The sequence below is a fragment of the Aquila chrysaetos genome (assembly GCF_900496995.4).
Source record: "Aquila chrysaetos chrysaetos chromosome W unlocalized genomic scaffold, bAquChr1.4 W_unloc_1, whole genome shotgun sequence".
Lineage (NCBI taxonomy): Eukaryota > Metazoa > Chordata > Aves > Accipitriformes > Accipitridae > Aquila > Aquila chrysaetos.
In genome coordinates, this window is record NW_024470321.1 from 1,442,533 (window position 1) to 1,465,415 (window position 22,883).

Sequence of the window (22,883 nt, forward strand, 5' to 3'; positions counted from 1 at the left end):
TGCTTTAACCTTACATTGCACTGCTTATGAAATACACTACTCCGAGGCAACTAAAACATTATGTAAAGCATAAGGCTTTCTTTGTCCAGGAAGCCAAATATTAGAGCATGAATGAGGCATGAAAGCTTTATAAAAATGATCAAAATAAAATCCAGGCTGAAAGGCTAAGCAGCACTGCACGCAGGTGAATGCATTGCATTTCTTAGGGGGCTAAGTAGCTAGGTGAACATACAGCATTCATATGGCTGTGCAACTGTTTGTTCTAAATTTCAATTCCTCCTTCTAATTATTCATATGATTTGTTTGCTTAGATAAGCTCTCCTAATCACAGAGAGACTTAATTGGGCCAAAGGAAAAAAATGCTGTGTTAAATTCCCAACAAGCAGATCTTAACTTTAAATTGTTAAACATTCAGAATGTTAATTTATAACTTATTATATGTGCTTTGTGTAAAGTACAAAGATGCAAAGAAATTTAAAGGAAGTAATGACTCTCCACTAACAAATATGAGCCAAATTTTAATTAAAGCTGATTTTATATGTTTCTGATGTTGAAGCTTGCAGAACTATAATTGTTATATTATTTGCCTTTCTAACAAATTTATGTATTGGTTGTATATTGCTGCTTACCATAAATGTCCTGAAGGTTGGTGTCATGGTCTAACCCCAGCTGGCAATTAAGCACCACACAGCAACTTACTCCCCCCTCACCCAGTGGGATGGGAGAGAGAATTGGAAAAAAAAAAAAACCCAAACCAAAAAAAACCTCGTGGGTTGAGATAAAGACAGTTTAATAGGACAGAAAAGGAAGGGAAGGGAAAATAATAGTAATAATAGACTATACAAAATAAGTGATGCACAGTACAATTGCTCACCACCCACTGACTGATGCCTAGCCAGTCCCCAAGCCACAGTGTCCCCTGGTCAACTCCCCCCAGTTTATATACTGGGCATGATGTCATATGGTATGGAATACCCCTTTGGCTCGTTAGGGTCAGCTGTCCTGGCTGTGTCCCCTCCCAGTTTCTTGTGCACTCCCAGCCTCTGCTGGCAGGGCAGTATGAGAAGCTGAAAAGTCCTTGACTTAGTCTAAACGCTACTTAGCAACAACTAAAACATCAGTGTGCTATCAACATTATTCTCATCCTAAATCCAAAACACAGCACTATACCAGCTACTAGGAAGAAAATTAACTTTGTTCCAGCTGAAACCAGGACAGTTGGCCAAGCAAGATAAGTTTTTTTCTTACTCTATGAATTTTTGTGATAGAACATCTCATAGTAATTCCCTAAAGTTAGTTGTTGAGAACTATATCTTCAGGAATGCAAATTTATGCTTATTATTTTAAATACACAGTGGTATATTCTAGATATTTTGGAGTGTATATTTTGTTTTAGTTGTTAGTTTAGTTATTAACTCATTGCTGTCTTTTTTTCTACTTCTATTTTGTCTTCAAAATAAAAGTTTTAATTCAGTGTTGCTTCAGTTGTTACTGTGTTACTGCTGTTTTGATATTGAACTGGTGCTTGTAGCAAGCACCTTGCAAGCACCATAACCACTTGACAGTGTTCTGCCCTGGACAAAGCTGTCTGCTTTGTGCAGAAAAGTCATGTTTGTGTCCAGTGGCTGAAGTATATTCTTATTTGTCTTGCAGGCACAGGAGAGAGTGGCAAAAGCACGTTCATCAAACAGATGAGAATCATTCATGGATCAGGTTACTCTGATGAAGACAAAAGGGGCTTTACAAAATTGGTGTACCAGAATATATTTACAGCAATGCAGGCCATGATCAGAGCCATGGATACCCTCAAAATCCCATACAAGTATGAACATAATAAGGTGAGATTTTTGTTTATTTCCATAGCTGAAACTTTTCCTCTTTTATTTTTAGGAAATGTACTGAGGTCACTAAAAATTATATATCACGTACAAATTATATTTTACCTAAAGTTTAGAAGAAAATGGCTTCTTCCAGTCCTGCCTCTAGTTCTCTGCCCTTTGCAATGCTCTGACAACACAGGTGCTGTTCTTAAAAAGATGTCTGGGGGGGTTTGTCATAGTGAGAGGGTAAAGGGCAAGCTGGTGTTTGCCTGTGACTTTAGTTGTCTTTTTTCCTTTCCTCCCAGCCCATGTTCTGGCCAGAGCACAGTTAAGCCATTTTTCTGGTTTGTACCAGTACTACTTAAGGCTTTCCATTAATATTATATGGGGAAAAAATAAAATTATTAGAAAAATAGGTGGGGATATCTGTGTGTGAGTATATTATGAAATAAAACTTTTGATACAAGGCCTTAGAATAAGCAAATTCTTTTGAAAGTGATGATATCATTGAAATTTAGAAAGAGAAAATACATTTAAAGCATTTTGTAAGGTTTATCTTTGATTAGCCTAACTTCTTTCCATTTTTTTCCATTCAGAAATTGAAATCAAATGTATAACTGCTATAACTAGTATTAAAAAGGAAATTTGCATGTGTATTTCAGCTCCATGTTTTTGCTGTACATAAAGCACTGAATTTCCTAACAAGCTGACTTATAAAGGTAGTTGATTGTGAAGCGCACATTTTTCTTCAGAATTGGTATTGACTGTCACTTTGCTGTAGTATATGAAAGTCCTAATCATAAATCAGTAAATTATTTCCTTGTATTATACTACAAAGTATATATTCTACAGTTATCGTTCCAATTGAGTGTTGAATTTATATAGAATGTTTTTATATAGTTGAAGTGAATTAGTTAGATGTGGCATAGCTGTTTACATGTGGCCAGACCTTTCTAATTAGAGCTGTTCCCTTTCTCTATATAAAAATAACTTGACTGAAAGTGAGCGAGTCTGTCTTTGTGCTCAGCTACTTCACAAGCATTCCCATCAGTTCTAATAGGGCTAGGTGTGGAGTAAAGTAAAACTTGCCAAAGTTGTCAGGTTCTAGATGCAATTCCTTTTAAGAACTCGGGGATTTTTTTTATTCAGGGGAATTAAAAAATGCAAACTTGGTCCGTCCCCCCCCCCCCCCCCTTTTTTTTTTCTCTCCATTGAAAGTGAACTCATTAGCCTTGCAACCTAAAAAACATAGGAAGGGTACTTCCTATTAATTTGAATCTCATATCAGGAAATTCAGTCTCTGGAGAGAATATCTCAAAGTTTGATTAACAGCGTATTTTTAGCACAGTACTTGTTTTACACAATAGCTTAGAAAACTACAGCTCAAGCTGATGTTTATGTGGCTGAGCCTAAAGAAAAGAGAGTGAAGTGACCCTTTTATCAAATTCAAAAAGTTCAGTTAAGTAGGCAGTTGGGATCTTTGTACAGTATAAAAAATGACATCTAGGCTGGATTATTTTAATATCATCAATGTAGGAAGAGGCATGATTTAAGTTAAGGAAGCTAGTTCTTCCAGTGTTCTGTTGGCTTCATAGTCACCAATATAAAGAGGCAGAGTCTGAAATGCATTGTCCTATATTATAATAATCTAGGCTCTTTGAAAGATTTATTATCAGAATAGTGAAAGTCAATTGAGAAATGTAAATATTAGTGTTTACATTGTAATGTCTCAAAACTGATGGCAGGGCATTGTATCATACTTCTTTCATCACACTTTTCATCGCACTTCTTTCTCTTGTCAACTCCAGAATATGAGCTCTGCTGATGTTTAAGATAATGGGTGAGGATTATCTCTTCTCTTAGGGATGTGACATAGGAAATGGTGGCTTATGGATTGGTTTTTAGTTGCCTTTTGAGTAAATGTTACTGTGTTTCCATTATTTTTTAACCAGAAGATGTGAAGTTTTTATATGCACCTTGAATTTTGGAGAAGCAGTTTATAAAATACAGAAAAGCCTTAGGTGTTTGGTTTTTTTTTGTTGTTTTGTTCTGTGTTTTTACAGAAATGGACGTAAGGAATTCTCAAAATTGCCTGTCTGCAAAATTTTTGTGAATGTACAATAGTAACTCATGTGCAACCACTGACATCCAAATACAGTTTTTTAAAATCTAATATATAGATGTATATATTTTAAAATCTTTTAAAAAACTGTCTTTTTAGAAATCTGACCTGTGTATCTATGTTCCTGTCAGTCCTTTCAAATACTGAAGTAAGAAAACCATTAACTCAATTTTTTTTAACTTCTGACATTCCCAGTGTTGTCCATAGTGGCTTAGAAGCCATTGCTCCAGGTAATGTAGTCCCCCATTTCTCCTTTTCTATCTATTTTCATGTCTAATATTGCGGAAGGATGGCTTTTTATTTTTTCTCTCCTGTTGTTACAGAAGTTTTGCTAAATAAATCTACTACTGTACTAAAGAACTACTACCAATTTTACCCCTTATTGTTCTCTTTCAGTGTAATTTCCAGAAGACGGTTGCCTCTTCTTATAGACTGTCAGGAAGGTGTCACTCAGTAGTGGTTAGCAGGCAGGAAATCTTACTTGAATCCATGCCCGTAATTTCCTGTGACACTTCTTAAATATTTATAATAAGATACCTAATGTGAGTAAGATAGTAACAGAACAGGTTACAAGAAAATATAGAGACTGAAAACATAAAATCACGTCTTATTGTAGACCAAAAAGTTTGCTGTAAGTTTCAAAGAATGGTTCCATTGCTGAAGTTGTTTCTGTATTTAATCCTATTTCCTATAGGAAATGTTTAAAAATTAAAATAAGCAGATATAGGAAAATGTTTTTAAAGTCCAAAATCTTACTGACATTATCTTCAATGCCAAGTTTACTTTGCTGATAGCTTCTCATTTACTCCTCTTGTGCCTAGCTGGCCTCTCCAGTCTTTTTACATTTGACCTTATAAAGTTTTGATCTATTTACCTGTGACCTTACCATATTGTCCTACTCTCTACTGTTTTCATTTTTCATTATATTTGAAGCAAACTTTTAAAAAAATCATCTTTTTATCAATGTAGTAACTTGTCTCCTGGCCTCCTCCTACCATTTTGCTTACTTCCCTCATTTGTTTACCTTTTGGTTAGAACAGAGATTTCTTGCATTTGTCTGTATTGCTCCAATGAATTTGTTGTCCTAAAAGTGGATTCGTTACCCGGTGTGCAATAGACCAATCTCACACACTCAGGAGAGATATTGCTTTATTCTGTGCAGGGTGCTCGGTGGACTTTCCACAAATCAAGCATGCCAGATTCATCAGGTGTATCCCTTTTATACAGTAACAATTGCATCTAATTTATTAAACTACTCCTACGTAGTACATATTCAAACTATCTAATGCATATGCATAGGATTATATAACCATGACACATCAAATGCCTTCTCCGCATGCACGGGGTCTTGGGTGGTCTTCGGTGGTCGTTCGGGGAGGTATCCCCTCCTCACTTTGACCAGTAAGTCGCTCTGTATTGGGTCAGTGGTTCATTTTCCTGCCAAGAGGGTTGCATCATCAATCAGGAAGAATAGAAAGGATCAGAATTGGTGCTCTAGGTGAGGCACCATTAAACAGGAAGAATAGAAAAGATCAGAATCATCTTGGCTAACTAACTTAATTTAAAACAGGACTTTCTAATCTACAACAGGATTTTCTGTATCTGACATCCAATTTGTAAATTACTTGTTTCCATCTCTTATATTCTACTTTACTATTTCATATTTTATCCCAACAGAAGTGACTTTTAGATTTATTTTTTTCCAAGTGTTACCTGATCAGAAAGTAACTCCCGAAACACACAAAGTATGTTTAGAGAGGAGACATTGCTTTATTCTGTGCAGGGTGCCAGGTGGAAGATTTCCACAAATGGAGCACACCTATCGAGGTTTTCAGTCCATACTTATACACTACAGTTAAAACTCCACGCCTATCTAATACATATGTTACACCTAACTATTGCATATTCATTATGTTGAGCAAGCATGACATGTTGTTCTCTTGAGCAGTCATCCCAGAGTCTTCTACGCCTGCGCCGGGGACTCTGGTGGTCTTTGGTGGTTGTTTGGGGAAGAATACCCCTACTCCTTTTGTCCTTTTATGGTCATGGGTCATCTGAGGACACCAGGGTCTTTGTTTCTCTTGCCACCCCCTCATTTCTCAATGCCCAAGGAGGATGTATGTCCTTAATTAGCAAGTCTGTGACTCTGAAATGTCTGTTATCTGGTGCCTTGACTATTATCCAAACACTCCTTAAGCATCCTCTATTGTAAGCAGAATCTTAAACTAGATAAACTTTATACACAATCTAAACAGTCCTTGAATAGCAAGCATACCACACTTCACATGTTTTAGTTTTTTTCTTTAAGCTATCACTGCCTTCTTATTTGTTAATTAGTCTTTTAAAGGCTTGAGGCAACACAAGTGTAGGAAAAATGATTGTGTATCACAGGTAAGGTAGGTTAGCAGGGTCACTCAAAGAGCTGAGAATATTTTTCTTAAAACTAAACACATAAATATACAAGCAAACATTTTTCACCTTCCCAGTAAAATTATAGGTAATTTCACCTATATGAAATGAGAAGACTGTCTAAGTCTTCAATGCTGCAAACTTAAATGTTCACATTTTAGAACAGCTGTGAGCCCCAAAAATTCAATGGATTAATCACATTTAAGTTCATGCACATGCTAACATTTAATTTTGAAAAGAGTAGGACCTTGATTATGGAATATATATGCCAAATATAGGATACTGTAGACATAAATTTGAAAACTCGATGTTAGCTACTCATTTTGCAGTGCATTAAAATTTCTTCATTCCTCCTTTTATATTTCATTTTAAGAGAAGCACTTTATTTTTTTTAAAACATAGTATTTTAAGTGATTAACTACCCTTTGCTAATGGGAAGTGATAAGTCATATACAAAAGCATATGTGTGGGGTGTGATGTCCATGTTTTATCTTTCTAATTCCACCATTTTACTGCTAGTAGAGAGAATGGGTGGTGAAAATGCTTGCTTACAGATTCTTGTAGATTTTGCGATCGCTTCTTCAGGGGTTAAAGGACAATAACTATAGGAAGATGTTTCTAGCTTTTTTTTGGTCATTGTTGTTTCTTTTTCATAAGTATTTTCTCTTTTACTTCAGATGTATTTGTCACAGTTATTTTTCTTATTGTGTGTCTGAAAAGAAACAGTCATGTGAGCATGCATTCTGACAATAAAAATGTGAAATACTCTCGAGGCAACTTTTCTATGTAATAGTGGTCTGCAGTTTATTTGAAGGTAATGAGTGAGATGTCACAGTCTTGGAACAATTCTGATTTTTTCCTTTATTAACAGTAGTTATATAACTATGGGCATTTATATTATATATAATATTTAATATACAAATATAAATATTTTTTTCTTAGAGTAAAATATTTGTTAACTTCCGAATTAGTTCATTCATTTGTACAAGTTATGTGTTTAGGTAATCCAGCATTTAATTCTGAAATAATTTCAGATTGAAATACTTTCTTAAAATTCCTCTGAAACTTTAAGAAAATATTTCCTTCCCCCAGTAAACATTTTTTGGGAAACTGTTCCAGATCCAGTTATGTTCCATTTACGTTATATAAAATTATTAGAAACTCTTCAGTCTCGTGTCTTCATTGTTCATTTCTAACTCACAAGATTTGCTTGAAATAAGAAATAAGATTTACTGCCATGAATTAAGAAACTATCAGCTAAAATGGGCTATTTTTTCTGAAGATTTTGTCAGTCTCTCTTTTTCAGTTTGCACTTCCTATGTGGTAAAAGTCGTAATGTCTGAAATGCAAGAAAGCTTCCTCTTATTATACAATTCAGCTTTGGTTTAGAAAATTGGCTAATTGTTAAGCAAATGAGTTGCGGTTTTTAAAAAAATTATAAATTAACCAACTTTTTTTATCAAATGCTTGATTTTTTTTTTTTTTTTTTTTTTTTTTTTAGTAGTAGCTTTGTATTTATAGTGGGATGTATTGCCTGATAGAGGTATTCACATAATTACTTTGTCTACTTTTTTCTTGCATTTTTTTTCTCCCTGATTAAAGTAGGTATAAAGTCTAAACATTAGAGTTGATTACATATTCACACTATGCAATTCTGATGACATGCCTACCTGTTTTCAGAATATGGACCCATGTACCTCCATTCTTACAGTAAAGTGAATACAATGTCTAACCTTAAGTGACTACATAAATAAAGGTGAGGCATGAGACAAAGGCCCAGTGTTTTATTTCTTGAAAAGGAGGTTGGCAAAGAAAAATCTTAAGTATGACATTATTGGTGTTTGTTTTAATTTCCTTTTGATAATATGCTTTTCCAGAATCAAAGCACGTTTGGCAAAAATGTATATACATTTTGACTGTTTTTTGTAGATTATTTAATATTATGGTGGACCTAAGATATTGGATAAGTAGAAAATGATTTGTTATGAGCAAGTGACTTCTGTGAACAGTCTTGAGTTTGACAAAACAGAGTTTAGTATTAGGTTGGAAGGGTAACAGAGACCGAGTTGCTTAGAATCCCTTTTTACACTTCTCTCATTCTCATGTGGCTCTCAGTTTCTCAGTTCTTAGTCTGTATTGTGCATCAGAGTTCATGAAATGTATGCCTTGGCTGGGGCAAGTAATACTGTGAAAAAGCTGTTATGATTAAGGTTTTTTTTCATGCTAACTAAGTTTTTTTCAGGTTGATGACTTTCCATTTTTCTTCATGTGACCAATAGGGCAGAGTTAAAATTTGGCTTGTTTTTTTTTTGTTAACCTTGTTAGCTAATTTGTATACAATATACATGTAACAATAGATTGCATGTACGTGTTTTGCAAATCTGGAGTTTTTCTTGAAAATTTTCAAAATGTAAATTATGTGCCAAGTAGTTTGTTTGAAGATGTTATTTTTAGATTTTATTTTCTTTAATAAAGTATGACCCTTGTTTTGAGAACATATGCTCTCAATATGTATTGTTGGCTGTACAAGCAGATAAATGAGTGCTCTTGGGGTGTGCATATGTTCTTTGCGTCTTGCCTTCAGTCGTTATCCAGCTATTTTTTTGGACCAGAGAACCAAGTGCTGCCAATTGTACAGGTTGTGCAAAAAAGTAACTGTCTGTCACTGGAGCATAAAAAAAGTCTTGGTCATACTTGCTTCCCTTCTGGACTCTGGTAGAGCTATATACTGGGTGGAGGGAGAATGGGAACATGCCATGGAGTAAGAGGTATTAACACAGCAGTTGTGTAACCCAGGTGAATCCCATAGCAGTCTTTGTGGTGCCAATTACACCACTTCATGACTATTTTGATGTTTTTATTTCTGAGCTCTCCACGAGGTCACAGCTTCCTTTGGACACATCCACCTGCTCTGGCGTGGGGTCCTCCACGGGCTGCAGGTGGATATCTGCTCCACCGTGGACCTCCATGGGCTGCAGGGGGACAGCCTGCCTCACCATGGTCTTCACCACGGGCCGCAGGGGAATCTCTGCTCTGGCACCTGGAGCATCTCCTCCCCCTCCTTCTTCACTGACCTTGGTGTCTGCAGAGGTGTTTCTCTTACATGTTCTCACTCCTCTCTCTGAGCTGCTGTGTGCAGCAGGTTTTTTCCCCTTCTTAAATATGTTATCACAGAGGCACTACCACCGTTGCTGATTGGCTCAGCTTTGGTCTGTGACGGGTCCATCTTGGAGCCGGCTGGCATTGGCTCTATTGGATGTAAGGGACGCTTCTAACAGCTTCTCACAGAAGCCACCCCTGTAGCCCCCCCCCCAAACCTTGCCACACAAACCCAATACAACTTTATAAATTCTCTTGCAGTCAGTCTGCAAATTAAAATAAAAAGAACATAGGGAAGAATGAAATGTTGTGACATTTCTCAAAAGTAGTTTGTGGAACGTTTAATTTAGATGTGCAGTAACAATTTGGTGAAGAAAATAACTTCAACGTTTATTCTCTTTTTTAAAAAGTTTTTTCAGCTACCTACCATTTCATAACTAGGTTGTGTTTTTTAAAACCTTTTCTGTAGCAAAAATGTTAACTGGTTCTGTGGTAATGCAGGTGCCAACAGTATTGGACTGAGATATCACTAAAAGATATGAAGAACATTTGACTAGTACATGTAGTACATGTATGTATTGTGGCAGACAGTATAAAATGGATTTTTCTAAAAGAAAATTTGAGTTACTTCTCTTTCACATTTGCTCATGGGGAAAGGTATTTAAGGATATGCATGAGGAAATTGAGGAATACATGAATGGACAGATTTTTTCAGGGGTTGCAAAGGAGTCTCTTGCACAATGAGATCTCTGCAAGGGAGAACGAAGAGCATTCAGGTAGTTTCTAAACTGCCTTCAGGAAGTTTCTAAGAACCCTATCTGTCCCTTTTTGGATGCTTGTCATCTTTTGTGGTCTTCCTGTAGAGCTTCCTGTATACTGTTCTTGGATACCATATGAATCAGCAGTGTGTGTGGTGTTTTACCCATCTGACAAATAAGAAAACTGCAACAATATTTTAAATATTCTTCATTGAGATTGGCTCTATTAAGATAACTACTTTCTTAAATTGCACTGGAATGAATTTATGTGATCCAGTAGGTCTTTTTTAATTTCTGTCATCTACTAGCTAGGATAGGCAGTAGAAAACAGCCTTTTATGAATGCATCCCAAGCAGATGTTACAACCATATGGGTGTACTGAAACAGATGCCATCTACAGAAGCCTTTTCAACATAAAATGTAATCAAATTGTGGCCGTTCCACATTCTAATGTAAGTTTTCATCATGTCTTGCATTACTGGGTTGAATTACATGAGAATTGGATTGTATGATTTCTTTCCCCTTGGGAAAGGAATGAAAATTAGATTTCTCATATGAAGCTATCCCAATGAGAGGAAATGTACATAAATATGCTTTGGAGGGGATTTGACACTATAAAGGTAGTGATATAGCTGAGATGCAGGTTGAATTGTTGAACCTACTTTTAAGGTCAGGGTTAATGCCTGAATAAGTGTATTCAGTAATGTTTCTCCAGTGTTCAGATGGTCTCATTAAGTCATTATTCCTTAAACATGACAGTTATTTCTCAGCAGGATACCAAATTAAGTTTTTTCACTGAACACCTTTTTTGCCTATTCTGGGTTTGGCAATTAGATCTCTTTGATCATGTTAGGGTTGTGTGTGCATATGGTGGTTTGGGGGCTGGGCAGGTTGGTGGGGTCTTTCACCTTGGGTATTCTCCATATCTGATCTTGTACAATTGTATTTTGCTGAAGAGAGTAAGAGGAGGAAAATAAACAAGAATGTTATACTGCTGCTTTTTTCCTGGTTCCCATATTCCTTTCGAGTATTTAGTCTTTTTGAAACTTGGTAAGTTTCTCAGGAAATTTTCTCCAGCAGTATGGATCATGGAATTCATCACATGGGGGTCATTCTTTGACATAACCTCATTTTGTCCAGCTATATGAAGCTAAGGTGGCTGTGAAGTACAGTCTTTCTGATTTAGTAGTATTTTCAAACACTCATTTTGTGGAGAGAGGGTTATACCAGCTGCAGAGTTTTGGAGAATTTGTAATGCAATGTTTGTTAAAATAAGTATGCCAAGTGACTGTGGAACCAAACAGAAAACAGTGTCATAATTTTAGGCTTTACAGTTGATGGTATTGTACAAAATACAAAACATCCCTTCTATAAGCTATGTGTAAAGAAGCAACAGTATCTTTTCCTTATGAAGAGCAAAAATGTAATGCATATTTTTACTCTGAATTAATTTTGTCTCAGAAAATGGAGTTTATAGATACTTTGATAGGCTGAATAAAATGTGCTTAACCAGAACCATATCACACCCAAAATTCAGACATCTGTATTTATCTCCATCTCCTAATTATGCCTCAGTGCATCAGCAGGTGAATGTAATGAGTAACAAGAATAAGTCTCTGTTATGATATGTTACTGGTGCCAGCACTGTTATAGTTTATAAATAAAATCAGTAACTGAGCAAAGCATTTTTTTCTGCACTGTATAGATTTTTTTCCCCAGCATAACCAATTATAGAATAAGGGAAAGGCTTGTGCACTTTAAAATGTTTCTTCTGTTTTGATGGAATCTTGCTATTTTGAGTGTTAGTCTGTGCTATATTTCATGCTTTTACAGCATCTCGCTATTCAGCAGCCCAATGCTGTTAGAGACCAATGGGTAGGACTGAAATATTATAATAGACTTTAAAATGAAGAAGAGTGCTGGAAAAGTGTTCAAAGCTGTTAGCGAAAGACTATTTGAATGTAGACCTCTTCTCCCCCTCCCCCTGAGTGCTGAACTGTGGCACTATCCACTGCCCCAGCTTCTGCATCCCTTGCCCTACTTGCACTCTCATAGTGAGCAGTCCCAGAATAACCCAACATTTGATTTACGGTGCAAAGTCATGAATGGAAAGCAGCAGTAGCATGCCCAGCGCATGCTGACTTGGATTACCATGAGGTAAAAAATCTCTTTGGAACTAGGTCCTCTTTGTGTAAATGATGTGTGGTGGGCCGTAGGGATCCTTCCATCTTCGATCCCTGTCTCTGTCAGCAACTCATTATGTGGCCACAAGAAAGTCAAGTTTTGCCAGAAGTGTTGAATATGCTTGTTAAATTTGGGTAATTCAATCTAAATATCCTATAATAATGCCTTAATTTGTTTTACTTGCTTTACATACTTAATGCAGCATATGCTAGCTATTGAAATTGATGTACTTATTGGCAGCTAAGAACCTAAATATAGGTCTTGGATTGGATCATACAGAATTTAAAATTGCATTAATGTTGTTTACTTTAAAGCTATAAAACTTTAAAGAAATAAATTTGAATACGTTAATTGTCTCTCTTATCCCTCTCTTTTCACCTCTGTGTAAAACAAAGTTGTTTCTTCCCTTTATAACTTTATTGTACCAAAGTGTTAATCATACTAGTTTGGGGTTGCTGCAAAACCTGTATGATCATAGAAGCTAATGCTGGAATCATGTATTTGTGGCTCAGTGCCTTGTGCCACTGTGCAGGAGTACAGAAATACATGCTCTGCATATTACAGGAGCTAGTTCAGCTCTCATAAATGAGTCCTAATTCTGGAAATTCCAGGAGTGTACATAGTCAATTTGTAATAAATAAATGTTAATGCTTTCCCTCATCATCCTCCTTTTTTTCCCCATCTTACCTTTCTCCCTCCTCTTTTTAATGCACTTCCTTTTTAGCTTTCCACTATCACTTTTCAATTATATGAAAACAAAAGGATAGATTTTGCAACTGAATAGAAATCAGATGTAACTGTTAGGAATAAAAAACTCCTTTTCATCATCTTCCAGCTCTTTTAATTGAATGCTGTTAACCAGAAATAGATTTTTGCCCAATAGATGGACAAGTAGGAGTACAATGAATGTACTGAGAAGATTCCTCTTTTTAATTGCCTAACACGGGTAGAAAGAGACTGACTTAGCTAACCAGTATTTTCCTCCACCCCATTTGTGTTTTCAGTGTTGGTGCGCAATATGTATTGATAGTGCATGTGACTTCCATACAAATAGTACGCTCACACAAATGTAATCTTTAGTGCATAGGTAGGTCAGTTCAGTTGGATGTACTGACAGGGTGGGGTCTACAGAGCAAACACAGTAAGCTGATTCTTGCTAGGAAAAACACTCAGCTCAATCACCCAATTTTTACATATTTAATTTGCAGTTACTTGGTTGGTTGTTTTTTTTTGTTTTTTTTTTGTTTTTTTTTAAACCAATACCCCACTACCACCCCAGACCAGCTGTCTGTGATTCAGCTGCTGTGTGAGTTGCATGCAGTTAACAGGATAGTTTACCCCAGAGCTCTTTCTCGCATAGGAACCCCTTTGTCTCTGAATTTTATGAAGATTATCTGTTGTGAGTTATTCTTTGCAGTTAAGAAATACTTAGCTGCTCATCCTGGACCCCCAGTACCTGCATTGCAGATTAGAAGAGGATGGTTAAAGGCTTTCCTACTATTTACCTCAACAAAACAATAAAGATGAAACATGTAGTTGAAATTGTAACTAAAAATGTGAGGGCTCTTGCCATGTATTCACTCTGCAGGCAGAGTCCCTCTTGACATGTGTTCCTCCAAGCGTGCTTCTAGTGGAAGCCTCAGGCAAAAACCTTTTCATAAAACTAATTTGAAAAAATATTTGAAGAAATCTTTAAACTTTATAGTATGAATTGAACTAGATTTGGCCCATAATTTTTTTTTCCTCCCTCAAGGGCATTCATGACTCAGTGTTAATTATGACGAGTCCAGTGGTTGTCATCTTAATCAAGTTGATGAGTACTTGCTCAAACTGATACCAGATTATTCACATAAGAATTCATGAACGTGAATGCTTTCAATATTTATGGTTAAAGAAATTTTGGAACAAACTGGATAAAACTATGACAATCCTAAATTACCTGTGTTAAAATAATTTTATGTTAACTTGGTTGTAAATGTTTCACTATTGTAATAAAAACCCAACATCTCGGATGATCTCAGTTAAAAGCATAGAGAATGCCTTCAGCTCTGTGTGCTATATGAGAAAAGCAACAATGAAAATAAACTTAGAACCTAATTCTGGTTCAAGTTTTTTTAAAAAAGCTACATTAATGTATATGACATTACATATCTTGAGATATTATAGCATTTGTAGTGCTTAAGGAGTTATGAATAAATGTTCTAGAAATAAGAAGGAAAATAATTAGTTAATTATAAATTAGGGCCTAAAGAATCAGGAAAATTCTTAAATTTCTTACTTTTTATGCATTTCAGCAGTCCTATGCACTAAATGGCTTTTTGCTTCTTTTGTATTGAGCCTCATGAAAATTAGCAGGTTGGTTGTTTTTTGGTTTTGGTTTTGTTTTGGGTTTTTTTTTATTTGTTTAGGGTTTTTGTGTGGGTTTTTTTTTTTAATGCGAACTAAAAAAAGGGGGGAGAAGAGGGTGAAGGGGTATAATTAGAAGTCTCATAGGAGTTTGGGGCCTATATTATTATACATTTCATTATACAATAATGAAACTTTGTATAGTTATATCACTATATAGTGTTGTCCCCCCCAGTAGAGCAGAAATACACACTGTAATTTTTTCATCATGTTCTCTTGCTGATAATTTGATTGTTGTTCAGTATGTGTGTGGGTGGTAAGGTTAATCTTATACTGATTTTCAGGTAAATAGCAGAGTCTATATACTTCTAAAGCAAAATTGAAATTCATCTGTGATTCTCCATAATGCCAAAAATAAAAGGAATACGCATGAGACAGCAAGAAGTAAAACATTTACATGTGGCCTTTATTTTTATTCAAATAACATACTGCAAATTGATTCAAACTATGTATATAGGTCAAGGAAAACGTACAGCTTACCAACACTTGCTCTAATGTTTCCATTTTACTTTATTCGTAGTCTTGTGGTGTTTAATCATATGGAAGTATGCTTACTAGATGGCATGCACAGGAAGTAGTCTGAGGAAGAACTCCTTGAAAAACATAGTTGATACTATCCTTGCACTGTTTTGCTAAATTGTTTTACAAAAAATCATCCAGTACTCTGTCCCACTGGGGAATGTCTTCTCTGGAGCCAAGAGCTCTGTCAGCATCTCTTGGTCTGCCAAGATTCCAAGCTTATGGGTGTGCTGCTCTAAGAGGACAGGAAGTTTCTTGTTTCCTGTACCTTGGCCTTACTGTGGTACAAAACATGAATAAGCACTCAGTAGTTTTAAAATATAGACATATCGAACCATGTTTTATTAATTTCCAATATATTCAGAATTGCCCTCAGATAACTTAGACTTAGTAATTACATGAAACGTATTCAGTCATTAAAACCTCAGTGTATTCTGTGTTTTTCTGGAAGGGTAGGTTGGGGGGAGGGGCTTTGGTTGGTTGGGGGGGTGTTTGGGGTTTTTTTTGTTTTGTTTTTTTTTAAGATAAGTTTGAGTTTTGGGAGATTATTCCAATCTCAAGAATGTGCTGGAAGCCCCTCATTTTTAAGGTTCAAATATATGAAGAGTTGGAAAATGTTATAGACAACAATCTTGAATGTGTAGGTAGATAAGATTTTTATACTAACTAATTTTTTTCTTTAAAGTTTGTTGATAAATCAAAGGTAAGTTCTTATATTAAGTATACTGTTGTAATACAATTATATATCACCATAGGCATGTATCAGTTACAGATGTTTTCACTGGGCACACTTCTATTTTTCCATGTTACCAAGCTGCACACACCTTTTGGAAGCTGGAGTGTTTATAGGTAATTTGGGGACTAATGTGAACTGTTTAACAAGTTCAGGCAGCAACTTGAAAGGATACAGGGGAAGAGGGTGCAAATAAAAAAGGAAATACTTGGAACAATGGAAAATACATGAAAAATGGAAAGGAATACTAGAGGAATAGAGTAGAGGCTGCAAAAATAAGATGATTATAACTTGCGTTACAGCAGCATGTGATCCAGTATAAGACCCTACTTAGTTTTATCTTAACTAATTTAATAAAACTTTTGTATTAAAAATGTTTCTTTTTGTAAATAGATCTAAAAGGTGATCACACTCCCATCATCAATATTTGTCACAGGTAGAGTTCATATGTGTCAGTTTTAGAGTTCAACAGTTATTTATTCCTACTAGTATTCTCAAAAGGATAATAAAAAATAAAGGAAACATTATCAGAAAAGGAATATAGTTCTCGCCTTTCCTTGAAGTTTTTTGTTTCAGCATTTATATAGGGTCTCCTAGTTCTCCTGCAAGATCTTTAATAACCTATCAAGCGTTGCTGCTCCTTTTTTTTTTTTTTTTTTTTTTCATTTGTTGAAATTGGACATTTTCATATGTCCTCAGAGACTTCAAAGCAAGAACAGTTAGCCTGTAAATAGTTTAGTAATCGGGGCGTTTCTCTTATGCTGTCAGAAGAAATCCACAGTAAAAGCTTCTACTGAGAGCATATTTCTGCACTTGCCTCCAGAATTGGTTGATTCCAAACTGTTCTAATAGGTTCCTCTGACTCATTTCATTTGCTGGGTTACCAAAGGACAAGTAGGAATTGCTTCAGGCTTCCCCCCCATCATAAAAAAAAAAAAAAATCCCTTGGATTCTATCTAACCCTTTTATTCCTCTAAAAAGGGTTTCATCCTTGTCGTAGTTTAACCCCAGCCAGCAACTAAGCACCATGCAGCCACTCACTTACTTCCCCCCCACCCAGTGGGATGGGGGAGAGAATCAGGAAAAAAAGAAGTAAAACTTGTGGGTTGAGATAAGAACAGTTTAATAGAACAGAAAGGAAGAAACTAATAGTGATAATAATAACAATAAAAAATGACAATAATAATAATAAAAGAAATGGAATATACAAAACAAGTGATGCACAATGCAATTGCTCACCACTCGCTGACTGATGCCCAGTTAGTTCCTGAGCAGCGATCCCCACCCCCCAGGCCAACTCCCCCCAGTTTATATACTAGGCATGACATCCCATGGTATGGAATACCCCTTTGGCCAGTTTGGGTCAGCTGTCCTGGCTGTGTCCCCCCCCAACTTCTTGTGCCCCTCCAGCCTTCTTGCTGGCAGGGCAGTAGGAGAAGCTGAAAAATCCTTGACTTAGTCTAAACACTACTTAGCAATAACTGAAAACATCAGTGTGTTATCAACATTATTCTTATACTAAATCCAAAACATAACACTATACCAGCTACTAGAAAGAAAATTAACTCTATCCCAGCCAAAACCAGGACAATCCTAATGAGGAATTTATTCCTATTTTTATTGCTTTTTCCACTGATGTTTCAGAAAACTTAAATTTGGAAAAATGTGACATTTCAGACAATTTGATTTAGGATTTCAAAACTGTTGCAGTTTTTTTAATGTTGTGTTCAAAGGTTACTTATGCATAATATACTAAATAAGTTTATCTTTGTGCTATATATTATGTTTAATTGCGTAGATTTATTGTTTGCCTTCAGTGGGATTAACAAACAATAACTAGAACAGTAGAAAAATTTCTTCCAACTTTCTTATTTGACTAGTCTGGAGATTTGCTTAAATGATTACTGTACAGAAAGACTAAAATATTGGTTATTGATGATAGCAACTGTGATAAGCACTGAAATGCATAGCAACTTTTTTTTCCCGAATTCTCAAATTGTGGTACAATGCAACATACCCTAGAGGACTGATATTCTGTTGATCGCAGAATTGTTTAGGTTGAGAGGGACCTATTGAGATCATCTAGTTCACCTCCCTGCTCAAGCAGGGTCAGCTAAGAGCAGGTTGCCCAGGACTGAGTCCAGTTGGGTTTTGAATATCTCCACAGATGGAGACTCCACAACCTCTCTGGGCAACCTGTACCAGTGCTCAGTCACCCTCACAGTAAAAAAGGGTTTTCTTATGTTCAGATGAATTTCTTGTGTTTTAATTTGCGTCCATTGCCTCTTATCCTGTCAGTGGGCACTATTGAGAAGAGTCTGGCTCCCTCTTCCTCATTCCCCCCATTAGGTGTTTATACACATTGATAAGACACCACCCCACCCCTCCCGATGTATGAAACATTCTCTGATTTTTTTCACTTATTTTAAACTAAGATAATTTCAGTTATTCCATACTAATAGCTATATATTTCCAAGTGTAAAGCCCTATGATTTTCTTAATGAGTCTGAAAACAGGGAACTATTATTTGGATCAAATATGATGAAGATGAATTGAAATAAAATGTTGCTTTAAATGGTCACTGCTCAGAGAAGAACAAAAGTTCTTTCTTCTGGGGAATCTAAATCCAATAGTAAAGAAACAACAAGCACTTCCAGTTTCAACAACAGGGAATGTTCAGCCAAGAAATGTAATGCAGGAAAAAAAAAAAAGCAATTTTTGTGTCAGTGAATCCTGTCCTATTTCAGTGACTTTTGTGTACACACACATATCCACCCGCCTCACCTCCATTTTGCTGAGCTGTAGTTAAGCTTTTAAATACTTAAAGGAAAAGCCCTAAATAGAGAATGACACTGTTTGCTATTTTTGTTGTTACTTTCTCATTAATCAGAACTATTGGCCAGGATATTACATGATGGACTTTTAATTTCCTTTTTTTTTTTTCCCTTATAATTTGAAGAAGTTAACATCAGTAGAACAGTTTTAAATGTACACTCTTTTTCCTGCAAGTTTCTGTAGCTACACCTGTGATAAGTACTTATAAAATTGAGACATTGTGCTTAACACTTTTATAATTGTGCCAAACACATTCTTGAGTACTTTTATTTCTAGTTACTCCTTTATACTAAAATTTGCAGTGGATCAGTGATACTTTTACTTCTGCAACTTCATGGATTTGGGTAAATGGGTTTATTTGCTGTTTTGACAACTGGTTGGTGAAGACATGTAGATATCCTTTTTTGTGGTTGGATGGTCCTTTTGGAGCAATTTGTTTTAAGACCGGATTACTTTGATGTAATGTTACTATGTTACAGTACAGTAACAAACTTAACTTTGCTCAAATAATTTGTTAAATTTCAGAGTCTGGATGAGATAAAGATAGCTTTGTGTTTGTTACTGTTACCTGGGGCAGTGGTCCCCTCCCAACTTCTTGTGCACCCCCAGCCTACTCGCTGGTGGGGCAGTGTGAGAATCAGAAAAGGCCTTGACACTGTGTAAGCACTGCTCAGCAGTAACTAAAACATCAGTATGTTATCACACTGTTTTCATCACATATCCAAAACATAGCCCCATACTAGCTACTATGAAGAAAATTAACTCTACCCCAGCCAAAACCAGTACAACTTTGAATGAATTTATCTTGTTTTGAATTAGTGTTCAGCCTTTACAATTTGAATAAGCATATTCAAACTGGAGGCTAAATCCGGTCCTCGCTGCTGTACTGTTAAGTGCATTATAATCACTATATATTTATAATAATTATAATTTCCATATTATAATATGGAAATAACATGTTCATTTCCCAGGATTTTTTTCTAGCAATATGATTTTCTTCTGCATCTGCATATAGCATTGGATCTCTGTTGACTTATTTCTGAGCTCTTCTTATTTACAGGCCCAACTGTGTTTTGACAAGGAAGTAACTTCATATATTTCAATCTTTTCTACAAATTTCAGGTTTTTCCTAGAAAAATCTCCTTCCTAGTGCATCTTTAAAAATATTTCATATCTTTCTGTGACACAACATTTTGTTGGAATCATGTTTAAGGAATACATGGGGTTTGAATTTAATTTTTTTAGTATTCCATCAAAGACCAGGCTAAAAATTTGTTTTCCAGTATAACTTTACATCTTACTCAGATTTAAATATTTGATAAAGTTAATCAGAATCTTCTGTTGAATTTAAATTATTTTCTATGGATTGCAGTATATACTGTTTAAACGTCTAAATGCAAAATCAAACATAAAATATAAATCTTAACTGTGAAGACCTACATTCCAAACCAAGTGGGATTTAGATGAATCAATATCAGACTAAATCCCCCTTAATAGAAAGATTTACTTGATATATAATGATCTATCTTTTGTTGTTGTATAATATACCATAAAAGGTGTTTGTCATATACAGGGGCAGGTTCTGTTTCAGTTGCAGAATCTTTTAAGAGATCCCAATAACTACTATGAACACCGGAAATTCATTTCATTCAATAAGGAGTGGCAGGAAGAGAGTTCTTAAGACTCATACTGAATAACAAAGTAAAAATTTTAAGACTTGTACATTTTCCTTCAAAACAAAATCATTCTATTTCAAGTATAATGTAAGTCCATATCTTCCAATACAGCAAACCCCATTTAAAGATTTCAACTTTTCAAAAATAATTGTTTTAGTAGTGTAATAAATATATAACTAATGTTCTCTCTTTAGTGAGGTAGGAGCGATATTGACATAGCAATGGATCTCATTTAAAAAATTGCAAACAATAACCAAGATGTGTGGTGGGTTTTTTGTTTGTTTTGTTTTCTTAATAAAAGGTCTTTAGCCTAGGTCAGCTTTTGAGAGAATTTGTTATGCTTACAAAAAAACGCCGTGTTGTAAATCTCTTTGTTCAGATATTATTGTAGTTTAGATGTCAGAAATCAGAACACCTCTGAAATTGTCAGCCAAGGATTGCACATTTTGAACAATTTTGTTGAGATTGTACTAAAATAAAATACTGTAAAATGTTTTACAACATAAGCCTAATTACATTCTCCCTGAAAAAAAAAAGTTACTTTCTTTTATTACCATTTATATGTCACATTTCTAGCAGATATTTTCTTCTAACATGAGCAAAAAAAAAAAAAAAAAAAAACCTGAAAAAAGGAAATAGACATTAAAAAAGTTTCTGTCTTAGTGTTTGATTCATTAATGTTCCATACAGTCATTCTTGCATCTTTCTCTTTTGTCAGTGGGTGGGCAAGGACTGCTGTAGTGGAAGTTGCAGCAGGGACACACAATACACCGACCATTTCTGGTTACCTCCTCCTCCCATTATTTTTCACAGTGAAACATGATTTGGGATGCTTTTTGATGTTGGCCAGAACTACTTACAGGCTTTCCACCTGCAGTGTCCCATCTGAGTGATTCTTTGAGGCAAATATAACTCAAGAGTGAATATATAGTTCAGTGAGTGATAAATCTAAATGACCTAATTTAGCTACAAACTCCTGAACATTTATTGTAATGTACTTCTCTAGAGAAGCAAATCTAGGACCTTGAAAATTGCATTAGTCCATCCTGTTCTCAAGAGGCCAAAAATCCCACAGAAGGCTTTTCCAATCTCTCATTCCTGGACCAAGTAATTGAGAAAAGGATAACTAACAATCTCTATTAGCATGTTTCATGTATTAACATTTCAAATGCCTCTATATCAAGGTTCAAACTAGGGCAGAGCTCAAAGATTAGCTCTTTATAATAATAATAATAAAACCTTTCAAGAGTAGACTTAGTTTCCAAAGACTGATCTGAATGAAAGACTGTTTACTGAATGAGTATGTCTACACAATGATGTAATGTGGTTTAATAAACCTTTTAAAAGTGAATTCCAATTAATTTTCCCAAGTGTTTGTGTGGAGAAGCCATCGGATTTGATAGTGAGTGGCACCTAGGATGCCTTGTAATACAGGAAGATTTTTTAAAAGTGGAAGATAGGGAGTACTTAATTTATTCTTAAGAGATTTATGGTGTGGTACCATATTTCTCACTATTCACAAAGGGGGTCACAGAAATGCAAATATAAATATAAAAAAATATTCTCTATAAGCAATAACCTAATTCTATATCAAAATAAATCAGTGAGCATAATTGCAGCAAGCATAGCACTTACTGGAGCTATAGCTGTGATATAAAACAGCCTGTATAATGTACCAGAGAAAAACTCAAAGCAATTATTTCAAACCCTGTTCGTCAAGAACTCCATGATAAATGCATGTGGCTTTGGAATCCAGCAAAGCCTGTGAGTCAATAAAAACTCATACTGCCAGAGAATGAGCTCAATTTAAATGTTTCTTTTATCCAGAAACGAAGTTGGTTATTTCCAAATGAGTCTTTTTTTGGTGGTAAGCCTATGTTCAAGACCATAAAAGCTAGCTGGCTTCCAAGCTGTCTAAAAGAATCCATAACAGTTTAGCAGCTTGAAAGGAAATAAAGGGTTAAATGTCTGGCTCTTGAACTGAGTTTCACAAAAAAGTAAGAGTGCTAAGAATTTTGCAGTGCAGTAACAAATGAAGTTTTTATTTCTTTTTCTGAAAGGGGGGCAAATTTATCAACCCATCTACAAGGCCTTCAATAAACAAAACTAAAAAATTGCAATGGGTTGATCAGAGCTGTTCATATAAAAGTTATTCCTGTATATCTGGATGAGTATTGCTTAATGTGAGATAAAAATAAAGAAAGAAGTAATGGGTAATAGAAGACTGGGCGGGGGGGGGAACAGGAGCATGGTGTGGGTGAAAAATACAAACAATATTGATAGGAATTTAGTGGTGAAATGCACATGAATGAGTTTGTTTAT

General features: G+C 35.4%; 1 protein-coding gene and 1 long non-coding RNA gene across 3 annotated transcripts in view; one reads left to right on the top strand and one right to left on the bottom strand.

The window, feature by feature from the left end:
• LOC121232877 (guanine nucleotide-binding protein G(q) subunit alpha) overlaps positions 1 to 22,883 on the top strand; it is a 129,231-nt gene that overhangs the window by 35,951 nt on the left and 70,397 nt on the right. For both annotated transcript variants that reach the window (XM_041121378.1, XM_041121379.1), the window contains one exon: positions 1,654 to 1,838. In XM_041121378.1, coding sequence (XP_040977312.1) covers positions 1,654 to 1,838 — 185 coding nt within the window. The remainder of the gene's footprint in view (positions 1 to 1,653; positions 1,839 to 22,883) is intronic.
• LOC121232892 lies at positions 3,389 to 18,389 on the bottom strand. Its single transcript, XR_005931748.1, has 3 exons — positions 18,267 to 18,389; positions 11,005 to 11,011; positions 3,389 to 3,400 (listed from the first exon to the last, which is right to left on the bottom strand). It is a non-coding gene; the product is annotated as an uncharacterized LOC121232892 (long non-coding RNA).